General features: G+C 40.5%; 1 protein-coding gene across 5 annotated transcripts in view; it reads right to left on the bottom strand.

Annotated features, from left to right (window-relative positions):
* The window catches only part of ARHGAP26 (Rho GTPase activating protein 26), a 256,484-nt gene that overhangs the window by 90,118 nt on the left and 140,761 nt on the right, over nucleotides 1-25,605 (bottom strand). For all 5 annotated transcript variants that reach the window (XM_087709586.1, XM_087709588.1, XM_087709587.1 and 2 more), the window contains exons 13-14: nucleotides 17,905-17,970; nucleotides 16,972-17,046 (exon numbers count right to left, since the gene is read on the bottom strand). In XM_087709586.1, coding sequence (XP_087565712.1) covers nucleotides 16,972-17,046; nucleotides 17,905-17,970 — 141 coding nt within the window. The remainder of the gene's footprint in view (nucleotides 1-16,971; nucleotides 17,047-17,904; nucleotides 17,971-25,605) is intronic.

The raw sequence follows: 25,605 nt of genomic DNA, 5'->3' as shown, positions 1-25,605 counted from the left end.
TAGGGATTGCCTTATTCAATTACCATTCATAGTTAAAATATTGATGAAAAAGTACTTTTGGGACCAATCCTTGCCATGATGACTTTCACAAGTCTGTAAAGCAAAGCTGATGTAAGACCATAAGTACAATGGAGGTTTCACTTAGCAACCCCTTCACTTAACCGAGTTGCCAGTTCCAATCATTGTTTCTCAATGAGGACTGACGTCTTTAAAGTGAGAGACAAGCACATGAGACAAGCACATTGCCAAACACAAGTGCTATCATGCAACTGGACAGATGGACAAAGAGAATGAGAGGCACCCACACCAGCTATGCAGGGCACATCCTTAACATCTACCACAATCACTGGAAAACAGAGCATCCAACACACACTATACGGGAGGAGTTTTTTTAAAAATTTCTGGAAAGCAAAAAAATGAGTTCAGGCAGGGCGTTAACGCCGCAGTTGTTTTAAGTGGCATTACTCTGCCGTTGGAAAATGTAAGAGTTTGTCATAGCATCTTCAAACTTCTGCAGAATTGCCTCCTTCTTCTTTCTTTTCCATGGTAAATTCATATTTGACGCTTTGTTTGCAGGTCACAGATGAGGGATATTGTTGTTTGATACAGTTATGTGAGATTTCAAGGGGCATTGGGTCAGCATCTCCTGTTTCTACTGATCTCTTGTATAATTTCTGAGGGTGGAGAATCTTGGAGCAACTAAGTTAGGGAATACCTGGACAGTTCTATGAGTCTCTGCGATGTAGCTCCTGGGTACGGTTGGTGCCCTCATAACTGGTGGTGATGGGGACTGCTATGGTTTTTATATGCCATGCCTCAAGGGTTTGGCTGATGGTGGTGGTATGTCGAGGTGGCGCAGTGGTTAGGGTGCAGTACTGCAGGCCACTTCAGCTGACTGTTATCTGCAGTTCAGCGGTTCTAATCTCACCGGCTCAAGGTTGACTCAGCCTTCCATCCTTCCGAGGTGGATGAAATGAGGACCCAGACTGTGGGGGCGATATGCTGACTCTGTAAACCACTTAGAGAGGGCTGAAAGCCCTATGAAGCGGTATATAAGTCTAACTGCTATTGCTATTGCTATGTCTTCTGTTGGAATGCTATTGCCAATGCCTATATTAATTCCAGGCCTAGAGGATGGTAGCTAGCTAATTATAGTGGTATGTGGATCTTGGGCACGACCCAATCCTTTTGCTCTGTGTGATGAACTCTTTGAACTGTGTGTCTCCATAGTTTTTACATTGGAATATCTGCCTGCTATTTATGCAGTAGAAACCCCCTTTCGTTCATTTTCCCCCTATAATTCATATTATGATACCGTGTTTCCCTGAAAATAACATAGGGTCTTATTTTCTTTTAAACCTCCCCCCCCCCCGAAATAAGCGCTTGGCCTTATTTTCGGGGAGGTCTTATTATTTTTGAGATGAAGGAGGCCCCTTAACTTTGGTTTGCGGCCCATGAATCAGCTGATTCAGAGAGGGCTAGAAGTTCTGTCTCTGTCTCTGGCACACTGTTGCCAGACCTACCGTTACTGGGCCCGCTGCTCTTTTTGCGGCCACCACTAGGAGAAGGGGCACAGTAGCTAGGATTTGCGGGAGCAGCCTCTGCAAGGCTGTTCCATGTGGATGGCAGGTGCATGTGGGGCATGCCCCCCCTTGCCCCGAGGAAATGGCAGGGATCGGCTGCGCATGCGTCTAAATACTTTAGGGGAGGGCTTATTTTGGGGGGGACCTTATTTTAGTGCATGTGCTCAAAAGCCCGATTGGCCTTATTATCCAGGGAGGTCTTATTTTGGGGAAAACAGGATACTATCTTTTATCATGAACTTTTGGGGGGCCTCGTGTACCTCTGGGTAAAAAGTTTGACACCGATGGACTGTTATTTTTGGGTCATGGATAGGAACAAATCCTATATGGCTATGGACTGGAAATTTTGGACCCCAATCTATGCTAACTGAAGTGGGAGGGGGAGAGATTCCTGCTCTATACTCTGAAATGGCTGGTAATTGAAGAAGCCTCAAAACATCCGGGGGTTGCATGATCTGTCCAATGTAGGATTTGTTTTGGACCCTGCAATGATGGCAAAAGAATTGCAACTGGTGGGTCTACTCTGCAGTGCTGTGCTTAGAGATTCTCTGCTCGTTTGAAACTAGGGGTGGTTTGCTTCTGCTGTGTGAAAACAGACAATTACCTTCCCCTTTTTGTCCAGATGAAACCTTAAGAACTTCAGGAAGGAAGTGATTATAAGAAGGCAAGTTTTCTCATGCGATTCCAGCATATGCTGGCATATTCCCAGGGAGATCCTGATCTATTCTAGTTCTTGAGGCTATGGTTGTGTGTCTTTATTAGCATGTTCATTCACACTTAGGAGCGCATGGGATTCTCTTTGATGGATTTTGAAGCTGAAGTGCAAAGGAACTCTACCGAAGGGCTTTTCCAATTTGCTGGTTGTAAACACTTGTTGCTGCCAGCAACTTAATAGGAGTGTAGGATTTAGTTGGCAGGAACAGTATAACATTATCTATGGAGGTACAAAGATTTTGTAGGGTGAAGGCATCCTTTCAGAAATGAAAGAATCGACATTGTTTAGACCCTCTTGTGGGGGAGTTAAGAAGCGATGTGGTCTAATGGAAACATTGGTCCATCAACTGAGCCTATCTAATATAATAGCTGAATAGCTAGATATGGACGCACATTTTTATGAAACTTCCTCACAATGTTCTTTTCAGGGCTGATTTTAAAGTTTGTTTGCTTATTTATTCATTTATCCCATTTCTATAGCCGCCCATCTAATGTTCCATTCCAATCAAAAAAATACTGAAAACTTTTTTAAAAAAATGGAAATATCCAAAGTAAATATACCAAGCAGAGAGATTACTTGGCCAGTTAGCAATACAGCTAGGAAATGGGGCATTTAACACATTCAGCAGCCCAGGTTCAGGAATATAGCCAGGTCTTTAGGGCCTGATGAAAGATCATTCTAATCTCTGAAAGAAGGATGGATGTTCTATAGAGTAGAAGCCAATGCAGAAAAAGTTTGTCTTCTGATCCCCATCAGGTGACACTCTTGGGCTGACAGGATTTGCAGCATGCCCATTCTGCTAGATCTCGTTGAAAGGCAGAGAGACTCTTGGAAAAAGACCATTCTTCAGGTATCCCGGTCCCAAGCCATGTAGTTTACAAATAATTCACCTTTAAAGGTAACCACCAGCACCTTGAATTGTACCCAGAAACACATTGGTAACCAGTGCAGCTAATGCACAAGTGGTGCTATGTGTGCCGTGTATCAGGTGCCATTTAATATGCACGCAGCCCCATTCTGCACAGTTGAAGTTTCCAAATGATCTTCAGGGACAGCCCAATGTAATGTAATGGTTAAAGGTAAAGGTTCCCCTCGTACGTATGTGCTAGTCATTCCTGACTCTAGGAGGCAGTGCTCAGCTCCGTTTCAAAGCTGAGGAGCCAGCGCTGTCTGAAGACATCTCCGTGGTCATGTGGCTGGCATGACTGCAATAGCAATAGCAATAGCAGTGGACTTATATACCGCTTCATAGGGCTTTCAGCCCTCTCTAAGCAGTTTACAGAGAGTCAGCATATTGCCCCCAACAATCTGGGTCCTCATTTTACCCACCTCGGAAGGATGGAAGGCTGAGTCAACCCTGAGCCGGTGAGATTTGAACCGCTGAACTGCTGATCTAGCAGTAGCCTGCAGTGCTGCATTTAACCACTGCGCCACCTTGGCTCTTGACTGCACGCCGAAGGCGCAAGGAACACTGTTACCTTCCCACCAAAGGTGGTTCCTATTTTTCTACTTGCATTTTTACATGCTTTCGAACTGCTACATTGGCAGAAGCTGGGACAAGTAACGGGAGCTCACTCCATTACACAGATTCGAACCACCGAACTGCTGACCTATCTGATGAACAAGCTCAGTGTCTTATCCACTGAGCCACCACATCCCTTTTAGCTATTAAATGTAGACTACTGTAACCCACCTTTATAATCGGTAACAATAGTCTAAATGAGAAGTCACAAGGACCTGGATGACTGTGAGCAGGATCTCCCAGTCCAGGTACAGGCGGAACTGGTGCACCATCCAGATGTGTGCAAATACCCTCCTGACCATAGCTGCCACCTGTTTTTTGAGCAGGAGATATGAATCCAGGAGGACCCCCAGATTGCACAGCCTGTCTGGGGTAGTGCAAACTCATTCAGAACCAGAGATGGAAGAACCTCATCTCCAGAGGGTTCAAATACCCGCAGCCACTCCATTTCGCCCCATTCAGTCCCCAACAGCGTCCACACACTGGAATAAGACGGCCAAAGTTGATCTGTAACTCTCACACATAGAGAGAAGTCAGAATCTGAACAGAGTTGGAAGGGATCTTGGAGGTCTTCTAGTCCAGACCCCTGCTCCAGCAGGAGATCCCATACTATTTCAGATAAGTGACTGTCCAGTCTCTTCTTAAAAACCTCCAGTGATGAGGCACCCACAAATTCTGATGGCAAGCTGTTCCATTGGTTAATTGTCCTCACTGTTAGGGGGTTTCTCCTTAATTACAGGTTCCTTCTCCCCTTGATTTCCATCCATTGTTTCCATCCATTCTTTCTTGTCCTGCCCTCTGGTGCTTTGGTGAATAAATCGACCCCTCCTCTTTGTGGCAGCCTCTCAAATACTGGAATACTGCTATCATGCCTTCCCCTCCCTAGTCCTTCTTTGCTCCAGACTAGCCATTCAAAGATAGCCATACAAACATAACATAGATGCATATGTACATAGATGTATGCAATAGATACTATACAAACATACATAGATGCATAGAAAACCACATAGAATCAGTTTCTGCCATCCTCTGGCAGGATGAAGAAGTGAGGAAGAAAAGAAAATGCAGAGTAGATCTCTGAGGTGAAGACAGGAGTTGGATGCCTGGAAGTCCCACAGCCACTGGAAGCTGATAGTCATGATTAGCAGGTGGTCCTTGGCAGTTAATCTGAGAAGAAGCAAAACCTGCTACTCAGTTCAAGCGCTCACATCAGCAGGGGCAGTTCAGTTCCTGACCTTTATCTCTTCCTCCATTTGGTCATGTCTGGCAGTCACCCTTAAAGAGGGAAATGTGCCACCCTGCACCCGAGAACTACACTGCGGGAGGAGCAAAGCTTTGCTCCACCACACTTCACATTTGGTAGCTCAGCTTCCACTGGCAGGGAATCCCTGGGAGTGTGAAATACAAGCCATCTCTCCGCCGACACCCTTGCCTGTCAGAGTGAGAGACATTCTGCTAATAATAAGTAGCATATCTGCACTGTGTCAAAACTATGTGAAACAGTTTGCAGATGAATCATTTCTGGCATGTACACTTGTATGCTTGCCCAGGGTTGCACCATGCTAGAAACAGCCCTGTTAACACACACACACACAAAAATTAAATCTGTCTCAACACACAGGCACACACAGAAAGTTCAGCCGTTCGTACATTGGCTGCATTTTGTTTGGATTGTGGGAGAGAAAGTGAAGTTTACACCCTGCTGTATAATGGGCCTTTTGCTCGGCAAATTATCCACTGAGCTGTTTTACTCAGTGGGCCTTAAGCTCACAACTCCACAAACCTTTTGCCAGATGAGGGTTCAGGCCAGACTGACATTTGTTGCTGGAAGGCAAGGCAATTCTGTTCATGAGGTTCCCATTGGCTTGCAAAACAGAAACATCTGCAAAGAGAGCCTCAGGAGGCCTGCTAAGCAAAGTTCAGGATTAAGGGAGATTGCAGCCAAATGACTTTATCTTTGCTAGTCATTACTAGGTATGTCTCAGGGGGGGAAATGTTTTTAGTGCTGAATGAGCTCTGTGGGTAAGAGGTTGTGGCAAGTAAAGGTAAATATATAAGTTAAGCAACTACTTGTCTGGTTTTGAATAATGTTCATCCAAAGGCTAGGATGAACTGGGCAGCTAATGGCTTATCTATATCTAATTTATCTTTTTCTTTTCTCTTTGTCTTTTCATGTCCTTGCATTCTGTGGTCTTTCGGTTTTCTCCATTTGTCCCTGGAGTTTTTTCTTTTAAATATCAACCATTATTTCGTACTGCGCTCCAAAATCACATTAGCTCTTCCAACCATTCATGTGAACAAATTTGGTTGAAATGTTAGCTTTCCCTGAACAATCCAAATTTCAGTATAACTTCATAAACCCCAAACAATTTGAAATAGTGGTATGCAGCCGAGGAGCCAAGAGGAAGAAGCTGTAAAATCTGTTCTCTGTTCCCTATTCCCTGAACCACATCTTTCAGGCTGGCCATTTGGACTTTGCTTGTGTCAGCTTTTCATTCATACAATGCAGTCGTATCAAATTATAGACAAATTGCTTAAAAAACAGCTGGGCAGCAAAGCTATTTATGGCACCCAACCTTTTTTTTAATAGGCTCAGTTCCATATCCTCGCCTTATTCAGGCGGCCTTCTAAACCATGTGCTTTCAGAAAAACCCCTCGCAGTCACTACAGTATCTCTTGGAATGGATTTCCCCAATGGCCGAAGCACCAGGCTATTCTGCTAGCCTCTTGGAAAACAAATTAATCCTCTCTTATCCATGCTCCCTTATACTGCCAACATACACACTCATTCACAAACAGTGCAGGCATAAAACATATTGACTTACCAGATCACATGATTTGCTCATCTAGTGTTTACGAGAGCCTGCATTTCCAAGTTAAACAAATTTAAAAGAAAAACAAGGGCCACTAGCCTTAAAGAAAACACAAAGTACCTCTACTGTAAAACAATCTAATCTGACTGGCAATAGTTCTCCGGGTTTTCAAGCAGAATTTTTTCCTTTCCATCCCTTTAACTGGACATACACTGAGCGCTAGACTTCCTTGCACAGGTTCTGCTTCCAAGTGCCTATCTCTTCCCTCCACAAAACCCCACATTCTTCTCTTTAAATACACCCTTGTTTCCTGTTTTGATTTGTTTTTGTTTAAGGAAAAGAAGATAAAATGTATCTACCACTACAAACTTTCACATGTTTCATTTCTGAGTTATTTGTATTCATATTTATAAATACATGTACAGCATCTTCGGGGACGTGGTGGCTCAGTGGCTAACACGCTGAGCTTGTTGATCACAAGATCGTCAGTTCGGCAGTTCGAATTCCTAGCGCCACATAATAGAGTGAGCTCCCATTACTTGTTTCAGCTTCTGCCAACCTAGCAGTTCGAAAGCATGTAAAAATGAAAGCAGAAGAATAGGAACCATCTTTGGTGGGAAGATAACAGTGTTCTGTGTGCCTTCAGCATGTAGTCATGCCAGCCACATGACCACGGAGAAGTCTTCGGACAGCGCTGGCTCTTTGGCTTTGAAACTGAGATAAGCATCCCCCCCCCCCGAGTCAAGAACGACTAGCACATATGTGTGAGGGGAACCTTTACCTTTTTACCTTTACCTTTACAGCATCTTCAAGGCCAGATTACTGGCTTTAATAGGAGAAATGCTCTATTAATTTTGGTGTTACAAAATTGCAAAAAGATGTACTGCTTTTTCATCTTTTAAAAAAACTGCCCCAAACACGTTTTTTACTCTCATCTCAGTTGCTGGTCTTTCTGCTTCAACTCTCTATTCTTTTTTTCTAAAAAAAACCAATCCTCCATGTTGCTACATGAATAAATGTTAAGCTTAAAAACAAGAATAGTATTCAATATAAGAGGCTGCTAAATGATTCAACTACAGAGAAAAAGTAGTGTGGGAACAGACTTTTCTACCAAGATCTATTATTCCCTTCTGCCTCCTTAACAACCTGTTAAGATTACCTTCATTCCAGTGGAGCATTTTGGCTATGTCATATATGGAGATAATTTCAACATAAGGAGAAAATGTGTGCTTTTTTCCCCTCTCAAACATGGCACAACTATCCTGCTGCAAGTTCATGGGACAAGAAGCCAATGAGTTCAATTGGCTGAAAGCCATAATATTGTTCATGTGATGCTCTAAATTTTTACCAGATGTTAGAGTCAATCAACAGGATGACTTATTATGTGCCTTGCTTAGCCTCTGAGAAGCGTCAGGCCACTCACTATTAGAAACAGAGGGTTGGCTTAGAAAAATGATGGGCTTCCTAGAAAACCTAGAATACACATTTGGAGAGATTTTCCATTCCCAATTAAAGTCCAACTTTCATGTTTAATGAATTTTACCTATGCTCTCTCAGAAATACCTTAGCCAAAAGAAAATCTTGGTTCCTATAGAGGAGAATAATTGTAGGTCCAGTTGAAATGAGCTTAGTGCTCTCTAAGCTTGGTTGTTTGGTTGTAAAAGTTTCATTACTCAAACTAGGCAACATCATCAGTGCTAGTAAGGAGTGAGGTTTGCTCTCATTTTACATTTTAGTGGCTTGCCTCATCAGTGTTTGTGGGAGTGGTCTTGGTGTTTTGGGGGTGGTTTTTCGGTTGGGCTGTTTGAAGCAGAGGACAAAGTACCGTATTTTCACCCATATAATCCACGGGTTATATGCGTTTTTCACATACACAGCACGCCCCCGCGGGGTATAAAAGTGGGCGGGGTATACAAATTTTTTTTGCATGGGTTAACTGCCGTCCAACCCCTCCCCAGCTGGCACAGGCTTTCTCCTCCGTTCCTTCCCCCGATCTCAGCAGTTTCCCTTCTCCCTTACTCGTCGCGGGTTATATAAGTGGGCGGGGTATACGGAAAACATTTTACACGATCTTGCAAACCTGCAGGTTATTTGCGTGGACGGGTTATTTGCGTGGGTGGGTTATATGGGTGAAAATACGGTAGCCTTTAAAAAAGGCTAAAAAACGACCAGACTATTATCACCCTACCAGCAAACAAAGGCTGAATATAGATCTTAATATATACAAAATGTGAAAGAATTAGTAGACAAAGAAACTTACATCCCAGTGAATACCAATCCAATGCGGAAAACTAGACAACATTGAGAACTCTCAATGACCTCACCAAGAAAGGCCAAATTTCCAAAGAGGAACAGTGGCAGATGAAAAACAGCAGACCTGTGGCATGTGTGCCACTGGTTCACCATCACAGCCTTAATATATATATCAGCAGAAAGACTGAATAAATGAGAAGAAAGTACACAGCTTTATCTCACTCTTTTCTCAGCCTGGAATAGTCTGCTTCATATACGTACATAGTGGCTTTCTGTCCATGTATAACTTTCTTATGAGGACAATGAAGTGTTCTGGGATTCCTATTTTTCTGACCCCAAGTATCCTGTTTATTTGGAAAGGTGGGGGGACTGAAGCATCATCATTAAGTTGATAATGCCTTGGTTTTTTCATCTACTTTTCATCATGTCTAGGTGCTTTCGATATAAAACATCATATCAAATAAATGTCTCTTTTCCTCATCCTCATCATATTCAAAATCATCATTCCCCACCTGGATTCAGAAGTTTTGCAACGCACCCAGTCTTGGTTTAATGTTTAACATATGCATATTGGTCACACGAGAAGAGTTAATGCTGGGAAAGTTTGAGGGCAAAAGAAGAAGGGGACGACAGAGAATGAGGTGGTCAGATGGAGTCACTGAAGCAGTAGGCGTGAGCTTAAATGATAGAGGACAGGAAGGCCTGGAGGAGCGTTGTCTATGGGGTCATAATGGTTCAGACACAACTTCACAATTAACAACAACAGTTACATTGAAAGCATCTTCAGATTTGCAAGTTTCTATTACTATAGCTTTACAATACAAGTATAGTGACCTACATGACATTGGATTCCTAGTCTGGTCTTCTTCTCTCAAAGCATCATATTAAAAGCCTTTCTTCTTAGGCTCTCCAGTATAGGAGTAAAAGATTAAAACCACTCTACCAACCAGACTCCACATTTATGTTCTTATGTGTAATCCAATCATGCAAAATGATTTTCCTAAGGTAAGAAAAACCATTGTCCACATTATCCATGATTTTCCTTCTAAAACAGAATCTAACAAATAAATAAATATTAGACTAGTAACAGCATTCTAGGTTCAGAAGTAAACTCAAGACACATAAGTAACATTATCAGAAGTTACTTCTATAGTCTTTAATGGAAATCCTTCATACATCTGAATCACCAAGGAAATATGTTCCTTCAAGTCAGTTTTAATTCCTAATATTTGCGAGGACAAATGCCCTGCCGTTTCTTGGCAATGTTTTTTTTGGAAGTAGCTCGCTAATACCTTCTTTCTAGGACTAAAAGAAAGAGATTAGACCAAAATTACCCAGCTGGCTTTGAACAGGAACTCACAGTATCTTGGTTTCTAACCTAATATCTTAATTGCAACAGCAAACCAGCTCTCACAGTTGAATAGCCAACATTAGAATTTTTCATGAAATGAGGTGTATGGAGAGCAGAAGAGCTATAATGGGTTTTTATTTTATTTTATTTTTCTGGGCATTGTTGACAAGAGGAACTGATGTAATTATTATTTAATACTATATGATACGGGCTATGTATAGTATACATGTGAGTGTATGTTATGAAAATGGAAATAATTTTTTTTTAAAAAAAGAATTTTTCATGAAAACATAAACAGGATAAAAAAGGGATGATTGATGCAACAGTTACTACCCAAAGCTAAAATTTGGGAGATATGTAGATCACATCAAAAGGATTATTGTCAAGATTCAAATGACTATTTCGCGAAGCATAATTGTGATAAGCCTCAAAACTAGGTTATTTAAAATGCCAGAAGTTTTGTGGGAAATTACATTCATAAATTAAGCAATCACAATCACAATCAATAGCAATCACAGTTAGACTTATATACCGCTTCATAGGGCTTTCAGCCCTCTCTAAGCGGTTTACAGAGTCAGCATATTGCCCCCAACAACAATCCGGGTCCTCATTTTACCCACCTCGGAAGGATGGAAGGCTGAGTCAACCCTGAGCCGGTGAGATTTGAACAGCCGAACTGCAGAACTAGCAGTCAGCTGAAGTAGTCTGCAGTGCTGCATTTAACCACTGCGCCACCTCGGCTCCTTGCAATACCATCCCTCTTTACTATATACTCTACACTGTATGTAGAGAATATGTTCTTCCATGTATATGGTACATAGTTTGAAATCCAATTAACTGAATTTGGAATTTTTAATAAACTATGCTAAACTGAAGTGTTTTGCCAGGATTAGAATCACCCCTTTCTTTGTCTTTAGTTATTGCCAGATTGAGGTTTCCACTAAACTTTAGACTATCTTTGGATTAACTATAGTTTGCCAGATACATCAAGAACTGGAACTAATTTTAATCATAGCTTCAAACAAGCCACATAATCTTTACAACCACAATTGAGCTTGGAACACTGATGTAAGTCATTGCAAGTCATTAAGTAGGCTGGGAACAGGACTTCAGTGCTGGGCTGGAGAAAAGAGGCACACCCATCACACACACACAAGAATTCCCCCCTCCTCATCATGCAGAGAGGAGGTAAAAATCTTTCTGCAGATAGCAATACTGTGCAACCTTCCTTGTTGGCTCCCTCACTGACTTTCTTCCCCGTCTGACTTCTTTCAGTTGGCAAAGAAAATTGCAAATAGTGGTCACATGATCGCAGGAAACTTGATAACCAGTTGTAAGTGCAAACGTGTCAAGTTCCCCAAACGTGATCATGTGACCGTGGGAGTGGTGCGGCAATTATAACTTTAAGAATGAGTTGCAAGTAATCTTCCCTGAGCCTCTTTTAACTTTGAAATGTCATTAAGCGACCAGTCATAAGAGAACTGCGCACAGTAAATAAATACATAAAATAAACTATTCAGCTTATATAAATTTATTTATACTTAAATAAATTTATATTAGTTTAATTTACTTATTAGTTTTAATTTATTATACTTAAATTAACATTTAAGTATAAATGTTGGCAGCCTATTTCCATCATTTGACTAATGTCCTTTTTGTTTCACTAAATGTATCTTTAGGCAGTTCTGCATATACCAAACCCATGTGAACTGACTTTGCTCAAGAAAATATAATGCATATGTCATAATCATTCTCACAAAACTTAATAAATAATCCAACTAAATAATCAGGTTGGTTTCCTTTATTTACTTGTTTCTAATAATATGGTTGGCACAAGAAATATCCATTTCATCACAAAAACTTATGTTTGAGAATCTGTTTTGCTGCTACCAGATCCAATCAGGTATAAATGCAGTGTCCAATGTCTTGGGCAACTTTGTGGATCAGTGGACACACCTGGCATACTTTCACTTGATAACATATAGAGCAACATGTCTATCTAGGTGTTGTATTAACCTTCCATCTGTTATCCATTCAGCAGAAAGTATACTCTTTACTCTCCCCTCCAGCTTTCCCTGCAATTTTCTGTGTATTGGTGGTACGTTTCTAAAGAAAGAATTGCCTGAAACTCATTCATAATTTTTATTTTCTAAAAAAGATTATGGGAATTATGTAGTGCCCAGAAGCATTCTTATCAAGTGATACAAGAACCTTGCAATTTTCATCTATCTAAATGAATGAATGTATATTATCTATCTATCTATCTATCTATCTATCTATCTATCTATCTATCTATCTATCTATCTATCTATCCATCCATCCATCCATCCATCCATCATCTATCCATCTATGCCAGTGGTAGTCAACCTAGTCCCTACCGCCCACTAGCAGGCGTTCCAGCTTTCATGGTGGGCGGTAGGAGTTCGTTGTAACTCTGCTTTATAAATTTTATAAAGTAAAGTTACTTCCCTACTTTATAAATCACCATTACTGTGGAACCGGTGGGCGGTTAGAAAATGTTACTACTAACAGAGATATAAAAGTGGGCGGTAGGTATAAAAAGGTTGACTACCCCTGATCTATGCAATAGCAATAGCAGTTAGACTTATATACCACTTCATAGGGCTTTCAGCCCTTTCTAAGCGGTTTACAGAGTCAGCATATTGCCCCCAACAACAATCCGGGTTCTCATTTTACCCACCTCGGAAGGATGGAAGGCTGAGTCAACCCTGAGCCGGTGAGATTTGAACAGCTGAACTGCAGAACTGCAGTCAGCTGAAGTAGCCTGCAGTGCTGCATTTAACCACTGCGCCACCTCGGCTCTGTAGCAATAGGATTGCACTTCCTCAGAAAGAACAACTACATAACTTAGGATGTTCATAGAGTCATCAGTATTGTTGGAGGCCTTTGATCTCTATGGCCAGGACTGCCTTCTCTGGAACATATAACAATAGTAAATATAACATTAATACCATTTCCTTGAAAGAAACAGCCTAGTTATTACTATTCATGCACTGGGTGCCTCAGGTTTTTATTATTGTAATTTTCCCTATGTCCCTCTCTGGCTGTCCCTCTATTCCCGGGGTGTCAAACTTGTATCATCACTGCATCATCATGTGATGTATCACAACTTTTTCCCCCTGTGCTAAACCAGGCATGGGCAGTGCATGACGCATCCAGCCCAAGGGCTGCGAGTTTGACACCCCTGCTCTATTCCAATCTTCTATTCTTCAGTTTTAAAACTTCTCAGTTGCTTTTCTTTGATTTGTTTAAAAGCTGTAGAAAGTTGCTATATGATCACATTGCTGAAAGGAAGTCTGGTTGCTAAATATGGCACTTGGCCATTCACAACTGCTCTGTTATTATATCTTTAATTATCCTGTAAATGTTAGTTCTCAGTGGCAGATTTTGTAATTTTTGCTGCTTCTGAATAACCCCAAACTAATTTTGGAGAAGACTTTTAGTTCTATAAATCCCCTTCCCTTATTCTGAAAATAGTCTGTTAAAGTCAAGAAGATGCTTGTTAATAAGCCATACTACTATTTATCACTCAGAGGTGGGAGAGAAAAATGTACCGTCAAACAATTCAACTGGTAATTATTGTGCCTTTTTCAGTGGGAGATATCAGGAACATCAAACTCAACCTCATTGAATCAAACAGGACTTCTGCATCTGGCTTTCCGGCAGCTGTTGCACATCTAACAATTGGTTTACCAGAGGCTCCAAGCCCAAGCCACATCAAGCATCTGGTGTTTCCAATTAAGTATAAAAGTGTACCCACATTCCCTTGTCACTTTACGAAGCAGTAATATTTCCCTGAAACCTGATCCTGTTACCATTTAAACCAAATGTTAACCAGTAATACCAACCACACTTGTTCCTATCTATAGATGGGAAAATGCAAGGGGGTAGCCCATTATAGTGATCATATCAGAATGAAAATGAACATTTGAAAAGGGGAACATTCTAAGAAAAAGTCAGGAAGTAAAAGGTTTCCTGTCTGATGTTTTATGCAAATAAATTCCTTGGTTGTCCTATGCAAGCTCTGTTTAATCATTAGGGAGTAAACAGAAAAGCAAGTAGTCAGTTTTCAGACTAGTTAATAATTATAACACAGGTGGCTGCACTTAGAACTGTCTTAGAGAAAGATGTTTTCCCCCCCCATCTAGTCAGTTCATTATTCATTCTTAGTCACCGGGATTCTTAGGGTCCTTTCCATCCCCAAGACCAGAAGAACCTTTATGTCCATGGAGATTTATTACTGCAACTCCCTTCTCTTCAATATAATCGGTGTCTCTTCATTTTCTTTGTACTGACAGATCACAATCTTTGCCTCTACCCCAGGGGTATCAAACTCGCGAGGACATGTTGTCATGACGTATTGCAACTCCCCCCCTTCACTAAAATGGGGTGGGCGTGGCCAGTGTGTGATACACCTGAGACCCCTGCTCTACCCTCAAAACATGGCCAAACAACTGCAAATATTTTCTCAAGCCTTATTTTTTATTCTTTAAAATAGCCTTAATGCTTCAACTAAATTTCTATCTTTTCTCTCCATAAATAACAACACTATATATTGATATTTTGCCCATCAACTCCAATCTTCTACTCTTCAGTTTTATTCTTCAGTGCAAGAGTACCACTATTTATTTATTTATTTATTTATTTATTTATTTATTTATTTATTTATTTATTTATTTATTTATTTATTTATTTATTTATTTATTTATTTATTTATTTAGTAAATTTATAGGCCGCCCAATCCCAAAGGACTCCAGGCGGCTTACAAAGCAAAAAGAAAAGAAATTAATAAAAAATAAAGGAAAACAATTTAAAAACATCACACATGCACCCAATCTGATTGGGGCTAGACCCCAGCAATGAGGTCAGCAGCCCCAGGCCTGCCGGAACAGCCAGGTTTTAACAGCTTTTCGGAAGGCCATGAGAGTGGGCAACATCCGGATCTCTGGGGGTAGCTCATTCCAAAGGGTTGGAGCAACCACAGAGAAGGCCCGCCTCCGGGGAGCCGCCAGCCGACACTAGTTTCTGCCCTCCAACTTTCAATTGAAAAGAAAAGAGGAAGGGAGGGTAGAGTTCTTAAAATGACATTTCTTAACATGACCAAGAAGAATAGTTTAAATAAATAGCAGTTTAAATAACTTGATGGAATGCCTGTATTAAATGACAATTGAAGAGAGCCAAAAATTTACCAGCACTGATAATTTGTTTCAAAATTCTTTTTTTTACTTATTTTATATAGATTGTAGCGTTGCTGGTAAAATAACATATACCTGTTAAATATTTGCTACTTTTATTTCATATAGAAGGAAGGAGAGGGAAGGAAGGACTCACTGACGCTCAGCAGGTCTCTTCTTCCACTTGTCTTATGATAAGGAACCTTTCTTTGTTTTTTTTCATATGCATGGTATTTTTAATTACAAATATGTATTTTGATTGTAAAGCACTTTAGAAAAACTGTATCCTCCGAAAGGTAGCTATAAATTATTACAATATATTAATAAATATCTGCAATGTACCTAGGGTCTAATTATCTAGGAAAAACTTATAGGAACCTATTATTTGCACTTAAACTTGCATTTAGTCAGAATAGTGACTTTGAAAGTAGCATAGGTTCAAAGCTAAAAGGCACTGGAAATTCCCATCTGTCAATCTTAAAAAAATCTGCTCTTGAGAAGCTAAGAAAAAGTTCTCAGTAGAGTAATTAAAAACAAACAATAAAAACGCCCTTTGCACATTGTGGCAAGTATTAAAAGAGAGTAGGAGAAATTTAACGCACAAATACAGAAACCACAGTTAAGCAGGAATTTGGGATAGGAAAGTGCAGGAAAAAATCATGACTTTGGCACAGCTACATCTTACACATCAGTTATGATCATCCGTGCATCAAGAGACTTTGTACACATATTACATGGCGCTGCTCTTGAAGAGCAGTTGGAAAACTGGTACAAACTCTGGCAGCCTGGCCAGTGATGTGAAATCCTAATGTACGATGACACCTAAATAGCTTTGCAGTTTAAGCAGTTTACCTCCAATTCTTGATGCTGACTGTCACCTTCCCTGACCTACATAGCACCAGAATGCTTTCTTCTATTATATCAGGTTGAGCAGAGTTGGTCCCCTCCAGATCCCATTGCTACAAAGATGCAACCTGATGTGATCTCAGAAATGGGCACTTTCAATTTCTACTCTGATGCGGCAAAATTCCTACCTATGTAGACCCAGTCTTCCCCTGGTGGGGCTTTTGGTGGTGGTGGTGGGGGGGTATTCAATCAAATGCAGGAACTACCTAGTGATTTCAGATTTCAACTTTACAATGTGTGTTTTCGTACTTACTTCTCTTTCATCTATAATTTTGAAATAGTATTTAGTTTGTTGTATGGGAAAAATGGTTTTTCCCCCTGCAGAAGTCATTTTAATTATTAGCCACCTGAATATAAATATTAATACAAAACAGTGATTTTTCCTAAAAAAAAAACCAGGTAAATTTGTAAAGTAGAAAGAACACAAAATTGTAATAGGCATTCCTTTCACTACGTATTTCAGTGTAGTGCAATGAAGATCTTGTATGATAATCTTCCATTACAAGCTGATTTTTTTAAAAAAAATAATTAAATTCCCAGTGGTAAGTCTCTTTTCTTCGGGTTACATTCACATCACCATTTGCACAGGGGGGGAAAACCAGCATGTTTGGTTTTTTTTTTAGCTCTACTTACCCATTAAGATACTCAATAGTTTTTGAACTCTGGAGTTGACCCCAACTATTCTGTAGAGTCCTTGTTCGTTGATCCCTATGGAGTGAAATTATTTAATTTAGATAAATGGTTGAAAAGTAATTTAATGCTTCTTCTTTTTTAACAAAAAAGGCAGTTTCTCACAGAGCTGCACTAATTAAAAGTCTCTCACAGCATTCTACACACTTTTCAAGTTTCTTATTAAAGCGGATAGTGTTTCTTTTTGTGTTTCAGATTAAAGACCCAGATGTGATTTCTAATAAAAGTTACTCTCCCCACTATAATGAGATAATTTAAAAAATGAGGGAATGTAAAAAATCTGTTCTTAGGTGTGGGGTTGGGACTGAGAGGTCATATACACAAACAGCAGTGCCAAATGCCTCTAAGAATTAGACATGGAGGTTAAATGACCTTAGCTTCAATTATTTGAAAAGCTTAGTTTAAAAAAAAACCAATCACCAGTTTGGTTATACAGTTGAATAATAATATTTAACCTATCATTTTAATGGACCCCAATATTCTTAAGGTGTGGTTTTTTTATTTAACATCGAATCACATACACACTTGTAGTTGTCAGGTATAAAAGCTAAAGCTCAACAACTCTTTTTATTAACCAGGGTTTGTGTTCATAAAGATCTAAAATAACTACAATCAGAAAAAGATAATTAGAAAACAAACTAATAGAGCTTTTACTTGGAGTCTTAAAAAGAAGCAATACATTTGGAAAATATAATTCTCAAAAGTTCTTTCATTCGATATTTTAAAGATGAGCTCCCATCAGCAACATACGCTGATTTAAAACCAGGTCATGAAAACCCAAGATTGTATCTATGGCAATTGAGGGAACAAAGAATGCTGTGGAAGTTTGCATCTGCTACATAGATAGAATATAGTTCTGTTATCTGGAAATATCACCTCTAGATTCAACGGCATGGATACATTTCTTGACGATGCTGAAACCCATATTATCCAACTGGGCCACTGCAAGGGGAAAAAAAAGGATTTACTAAGGAAAAGAGTCATAGCGTAATAGAAATGCAACATCATTATTTTGCTTTTCTTTCCTTTTTAAAAATATATCAAAGCATCCTAAAACAGAGTACTTTTCTGAAGATAGTTTTTTACTGTCCAGGGTAGAACTATTAGGATCAAAACACAAGCATCTCCCAATTAAATAGAATAGAGTAGAATAACAGAGTTGGAAGGTACCTTGGAGATCTTCTAGTCCAACCCCCTGCTTTAGGAAGGAAACCCTACACCACTTCATACAAACGGTTATCCAACATCTTCTTAAAAACTTCCAATGTTGGAGCATTCACAACTTCTGGAGGCAAGTTGTTTCACTGATTAATTGTTCTAACTGTCAGGAAATTTCTCCTCAGTTCTAAGTTGCTTCTCTCCTTGATTAGTTTCAAGGCCCAACACAAAGTCTATCTCTTTTGCATTCACTTCTTAATGTTGTATGCAATTGCACAAGGGGCAGAACATGTTTCCATCATTTTGACAAAAAGTCTTGACTTACTGTGATTGACACTGTTCTGATGTAATAGTTTTAAGGATCAAAAAATAATCCCACATTAGTTGTTATCAATATAATTCTGTTTGGAACTTACATTTTTCTTTCTCTTATGTGATTTCAATGTGTCCACATCAAAAACAAAAATGCCTGCCTGGGTTTGCTGGCAGATTTTGTCACAATCGGCATGTTCAGATGTAAAGGCTGTGCAACACCTCTCTGGATTACGGCTGCATTCAATTCCAAAAATGACATTGTATCCTACCACTCTCTGGAGAATGAATGACTAAACACCCACCAGGTAAATATATCTTCAAAACCCTGCCATTATCATTCCAGGTTGCTGAACTGGGGCTTATAGGTCCTATGTGGGTGAGATCAGTTGCTATTTCCTGGCACTCTATGCTACCTAATGGTCTCGCACAGTCTTTAAAAAGAGAGCTTATTAAACATCCCAACTGACTGCTAGCACATGGTTAGAATTACAGAAATAAATAACCATCATCGAAATACAAAAGTTACAATAAAGCTCAGAGTCACACGGGACAGTCTTGAAGCAGGGGTATCTACAGAATCCTATTTTGCCACAGTATAATTCTCCTGGAACTGGTTTTTAAATGCAGCTGTTCTGTGATATCCTGTTGTAATATAGTTGCAGAGCCACGCTGAATCACACAGGAGAAAACAAACTCCTAAAACGCCATAACATCCTGATAGTGCATAACATAACATTCTGAGATGTGCCCTACCAATGACGTCCAGGATTTGACCATATATAGACTGAGCAGTAGATTAGAAATTGTACTTTTACAGGTTGTTTTTAAGCACATGCTATTGCTCCTCCTGCCTTTGTCCTATCTCAATAAAAGGGGCTCTCAGACCCCCAATCTGAGTCGTCGCTCCATCCCGAGAAAGGTCGTGTCTTGTCTTTTCTCAACATTGGCCTTATGGACGAACCACGGGAACGTTACATTTGGTAGCAGAGGATGGTTACGTTACCATATCCCAACTGGCTTGGAAGTGAAAAAATCCATGCTGTCCTCATTCTTTTTAGTATTGTAGCTACAACCCCCACAAAGGGATTGCTCAACAAACAAATACATTACAGTTCCTTTTATTCGTTTCATTTTGCAGACTTCCAAAAGGTGTCATCATCATCATTGTGCTGAATGAAATATTTATTCTATGCTAATGAAGATGCCTTAGAATCATGCAGACAAATTACAGAATAAATATCCAAGCATTGTCACTAGAGTTATAAAAAAATTCAATCACGTCCCCCTAGTATACTTTAAATAAATTGAAATAGTCATATGTACAGAATCATCATCATCTTCTTTTAACGACCGCATAATCCCTTGTGGGGTAGAATCTGGGCAACTGAATGGAAGCTAGCAGAGTGTTTAATGGCCAGATGCCTTCCTGTCACCAATGCGGAGTCTTGTTCAGCAGATAAATTCTCATTGTGGCCAGAGAAAGAAATATCTGCCTCTACCTAGGATCAAAGGCAAGAGCTCCACCTCTAGGCTACTACACTACTCCCATCATATTTATATATAGTATACACATACATAAATACATACATATACATAATTACTAAATCCATTAAGGTTTAATACACATTGTGATCAGCTTCAACTTAGAATGATATCTCTTCCTAATGGGAAAAAAATGTCTCTCTGCTGATAAGTGTTTTAGTTAAAGATAGATAGTTTTGCAGTTTAAAGCAGAGATCCCCAGCCTTTCCAGATCTGTGGACCGGCAGCCGTGGGGCAGAGAGGATGGTTCTGTGCATGTGGCAGACGCGTGTGTGACGCTCCATCTGTGCAAGCAGCAGGTATGTACACCCATTTACACAAAATATCTATGTATGTACTTGAGAGACCGCCTGCTGCCAATTACCTCCCACAGACCCATTAGATCTCACAGGGTTGGCCTCCTCCGGGTGCCATCCTCAAGCCAATGCCACCTGGCTATTACCAGGGGGAGGGCCTTCTCTGTGGCAGCTCCGGCCCTCTGGAATGAACTCCCCATAGGGATTCGGACCCTCACCTCTCTCCAGGCCTTCCGAAAAGCCATCAAAACCTGGCTTTGCCGGCAGGCCTGGGGGTGATGAGTTCCCTCCCCTCTCGACATGTATGGTTGTGCGATGGTTGTCGACTTTTATTATTTGTATTTTGTCTTTTATGTTCCCCCTTATTCCCTTTGAATTGTTCGCCGCCCTGAGTCCTCCCGGAGAAGGGTGGCATACAAATAATAAAATACAAATACAAATATACAAATACAAATACAAATGGAGTCTCTCACGCTTGCACACAGCTTGTGCAGTCCAGTTCCCAATAGTCCACAGCCCAGTACTAGGCTACATCCCAGGGGTCGTGCCCCCCCTGCATTAAAGGATCTCACTAATGGCCAACCAAATATAAAGCATGAAGAGGAACAGAACTTATTATAAAGAAGCAACTTCACTGATGCTTCTCATGCTTTTATTCAGAAGGCATCTACTGAGTCTACATAAGGCAGCTAAATAACCCAAGTGCCATTCTCAATGGGGAATTGTGAATGTAATAACACCTAAAATAAATGTGGCAAATGTGTCCATTTGCGCATGTATTTAAAGAAGGAATTCTAAATCATGAAACACAGATTCCAGTACACTTATTAGAGAGGGAGTCTATTTTTGCTGGAGCTGCAGCTGCTATTTGCCATTGTCTATTTTTGTGTTTTACAGTGATTTTTCTTTAACAGTCTGGTTGTGTGTTGTTCAAATTCCTGTTGGAGTTTAGAGAGAATTTAGATGTTTTAAATAAAGAAATAACAGAGAGCTGTGATGAAATACCAAAACCGGAATTCCCAGCTTCAGAGATCTGATTTTGGGAGACTTATTCTTAGAGGCTCAGTGTTGACTTTTTATAAAAATATACAGTAGCTACACACCCACAATCAATTTTGAAACGAAAAATCTAAAACATTTCTTATAAAGTTTATTGCCTACATGTTTTAATAGGCAAAACATCAGTGCAGATATAAACATAAGTTGCTGTTGATTATGGATGGTTCCACAAAATAGAGTGATTCTTGTAAGAAATGTTCATATAATTTTTATCATATAAGCCTACCGGAGCCATAAACTACATAGATACCAGATGTATAGATGGAGCTCTATCTATCATTTCACAGCTGGCACTGCTGCAGCTGGAAACAAACAAGTGTGTTTTCTTGAACGCTACATGAATGTCCTGTGTCTGAATGGTTAATATGCAACTTGGCTTGCAAATGAAATCTAAATTGCTGTTCAAGTGTAATAATTTATGGCTGGCATCCTGAACTAATAACCTCTCTTCGGTTTCAAAAGGAACTTTCAAAAGTTGTTTCATTCAGAGCAAGGAGATTCAGTCTATCTATGCAGAATAAACCAAACACTAGTTTAAAAACTGAGGAAATTATCCACTTGAATTAGTGGATAAGCCTTAAACGCACGAGCGTGGGATTATTAAAAGAAACCAATTAAATATATTAAATAATTTGAGCAATCAATCACCCTACCCAAAAATAAAGCAAGATATGCTACAGTCTCAAAACATTGAAGGAAAAAAAGTAGGGGGAATCCTACATTAATAGCTAGCAACCAGTAAAAAGCTCAAAAGGGCACATTTTTTAGAAGAGCAATACATCTTAATATTCTTAGCTAAATTATCAATAAACAGACATCATAATTATTTGCAAAATATGTTCCTTGATTATTTTTTTCAAAGGAAACACTTGCACATAGTTTCAAGAAGTCCGTAAGGGTTAATCTCCCCACAATTTTAGAAAGAAAAGAAAGAAAATGTATATTTTTAAAAAAATTCATAGCTCTTAAACTCATTTCAGATTTAGGAATCATAAAGAGATCATTTTCCCACTACCCTACAGAATATTATTTTTCCCGTCATTGGGCAGAGGGTTAATTTTATTTTCTTAATTCTAAAGAAATAAAGGGTACCAAGGGGATATGTGCAAAGTGCACAAAAAAGTGTAAAAAGAAATTGAGATTATTAAGGGCCTGGAGAAAAAAAAACGTAAGAGGAAAGGTTGCAAGAATTGGGTATAGCCAGTCTAGAGAAACAATAGGGGTGATATGACAGCAGTATTCCAGTATTTGGAGAGCTGCTACAAAGAAGATGGGTTAACTACTTTTCCAAAGCACCAGAAGGCAATACAAGAAAGAAATTCCAGAAGGCAATCTGGAATTAAGGAGAAACTTACTAATGGTGAGAACAATTAACTAGTGAAACAGCTTGTCTTCAGAAGTTGTAGGTGCTTCATCACTGGGAGTTTTTAAGAAAAGACTGGACAGCCACCTATCTGAAATGGTATAGGGGCCTCAAATTCACATTGTCACAGCAGCATCGCGTGACATATCGGGACTTTTTCCCCCTTCGCTAAGCCGGATGTGGCATGGCCACGCATGACACATCCAGCCCACAGCCAGGAGTTTGACAGCCCTGGTATAGGGTCTCTTGCTTGAGTAGGGGGTTGGATTAGAACAGTGTTTTTCAACCTTTTTTGTGCAAAGGCACACTTTTTTCATGAAAAAAATCACGAGGCACACCACCATTAGAAAATGTTAAAAAAATTTAACTCTGTGCCTATATTGACTATATATAAAGTAATTTTCCCACGGCACACCTTACACTATGTCACGGCACACACTAGTGTGCCGCGGCACAGTGGTTGAAAAACACTGGATTAGAAGACCTCCAAGGTCCCTTCCAGGTCTATTCTGATTGATTCTTCACTTCTCAATATCCATTATCCAATTAGCATAGTGATATCTGCAATCTATAGAACATAGAGCTAGCTTCAGCTTTGAAGCAGGGCTGGTTACCACTTTATCTTTAAGGCAAATATGGGCTTGCTTAAAGTTGATAATGCCACAAATATCTTTATGCTCAAAATACGAAAAAAGATAAACCTGAAGGACAATGTCCACTAATATAAGATCCGGCATTAAATCTGAAGAGACACCTGAAAAGAATTCTGAATAGTTCAGAATTCACACTGAAGGCCACAGCAGTCTTCAAAAATGCTCCCGGATGTTATGGACAATCCTTTGTTTCACCTTTTTATACAAAACAAACTAACCAAAATGTATTGAGTTGGTTCTTAACCAAAGAGGAAAGATGATGTAGACATGGAGAAGAGCTCATTGAAAATTCTGACTGTACTTCAGCAATGAAAGGGCAAAATCAATATTGAAGTTTACAGATACTCTTGGTCCTCATTATTTCTTTCCAGGATATTCATGCTATACTTTTGCCTGAAGGGGATTTTCAGGTGAAAAAATGTTTTAAGGGCATATCTCAGCCATGGTTTTCAACAAATCTATGGCTCTCATAACTGTATTTTGATGGAGGAAAGATTCATGCATATCCCTACAGAACACAGGTGTCAACTCAGGGTGTCATGTTGCCATCATGTGATGTATCATGATATTTTTCTCCCTTTGTGGAGCTGTGGTGGTCGTGGCTCGCAAGTGACGCATCTGGCCCACGGGCCGCCAGTTTGACACCCATGCTACAGAACATACGTTCTGTACCTAGAACAGGGATGGTGAACCTACGGCCCACGTGACACAGGTGGCACATGGAGTCCTCTAGCGGGCACACAAGCCATCGCCCAGATCAGCTCCAGCGCACATATGCGCGGACTTCCCACCAGCCAGCTGATTTTCAGGTCTCTATCATGCATCCGGGAGATGTGCATGCATGCTCAGGGGGTGGGGGAAGCAAGGGGATGCGGCGCCCCCTCCCACATTCTATTAAAAAGAGCCGAGGTGGGGCAGTGGGTAGAGTGCAGTACTGAAGGCCACTTCAGCTGACTGCAGTTCTGCAGTTCGGCGGTTCAAATCTCACCGGCTCAGGGTTGACTCAGCCTTCCATCCTTTCAAGGTGGGTAAAATGAGGACCCGGATTGTGGGGGCGATATGCTGACTCTGTAAACCGCTTAGAGAGGGCTTTCAGCGGTATATAAGTCTAACTGCTATTGCTATTTTTGGTGCCAGGAGGCTTCAAAGAGGGCCTCCAGAGCCCGGGGGGAGGCTGTTTTCACTGCCCCGGAGACTCGAGGAAAGCCTCCGGCAGGGTGAAAAACAGGCCTACCGGAAGTCCAAAAACAGGCTTGTTTCTGGCCTCCAGAGCCTGGGGAAGGTCATTTTCACCCTCTCAGAGGCTTGAGGAAAGCCTCCAGAGCCTGGGGAGGGTAAAAGCGGCCCACACACACACCGAGGTGCAGGAGGCCGAGTAGACTGCACGGGGGGGGGGGGGTGTCATTCACACATGCATGGGTGGCGTGTGCATGCATGGAGGGGGAAGGCACATTGCATTGTGGGTGTGAGCATGAATGCACATGTGCCCGATAGCGTGCGCACCAACAATTTCAGCACACGAGGAGAAAAAGGTTAGCCATCACTGACCTAGGATAATGGAAAAAGAGAAACATCAACTCCCAATAACCCCAATCTATGCTGGTGAAGGGCAATCTCCTTATTTAAAGGCTAGTAAGAAATATCTCAAATTTGCCATGACTTTGATACCCAATTACGCACAATTCTTTTGAGAGATTTGAGTTGCTGCTAGAGAAGAGTTCTACACTGAATTATAATCCCAGCAAAAACAAAAGAAATTGCTTTCACCACTATAATTGGGGAAAAAATGAAAGCATTCAGATAATCGACTCCTGGGATTAGAACAAAGAACATAAAATGCTTTTATTTCCCTATCAGCACTATAATTGGAATGAGGCAAGTGACAGGCAAAGTTTTAGCGGCTGTGAAGGGACTTTGGGATATGATAGGAAGGTGATGATGCCATCTAGTATATACTAGCAAAGGTAGGCATATCCTATCTTTCCCAACTGTTTTCAGTCTCAAAATGGAAGAATACTTAAAGCGGCGGTGGTGTGACCCCTCCTGAAGAAACCATCTTTGGATCCAGCCGTTCTCAACAACTACCGTCCAGTCTCCAACCTCCCCTTTGTTGGGAAGGTTGTTGAGAAGGTGGTGGCCTTCCAGCTTCAACGGTCCTTGGAGGAAGCTAGTTACCTTGACCCTTTCCAGT

This window comes from Thamnophis sirtalis, unplaced genomic scaffold, assembly GCF_051295495.1.
Source record: "Thamnophis sirtalis isolate CommonGarterSnake01/CBP01778 unplaced genomic scaffold, rThaSir2_p1.2 scaffold_3, whole genome shotgun sequence".
NCBI classification, from domain to species: domain Eukaryota; kingdom Metazoa; phylum Chordata; class Lepidosauria; order Squamata; family Natricidae; genus Thamnophis; species Thamnophis sirtalis.
Note: the sequence above shows the minus strand (reverse complement) of the source record. Positions and strands in the feature narration are given on the sequence as shown.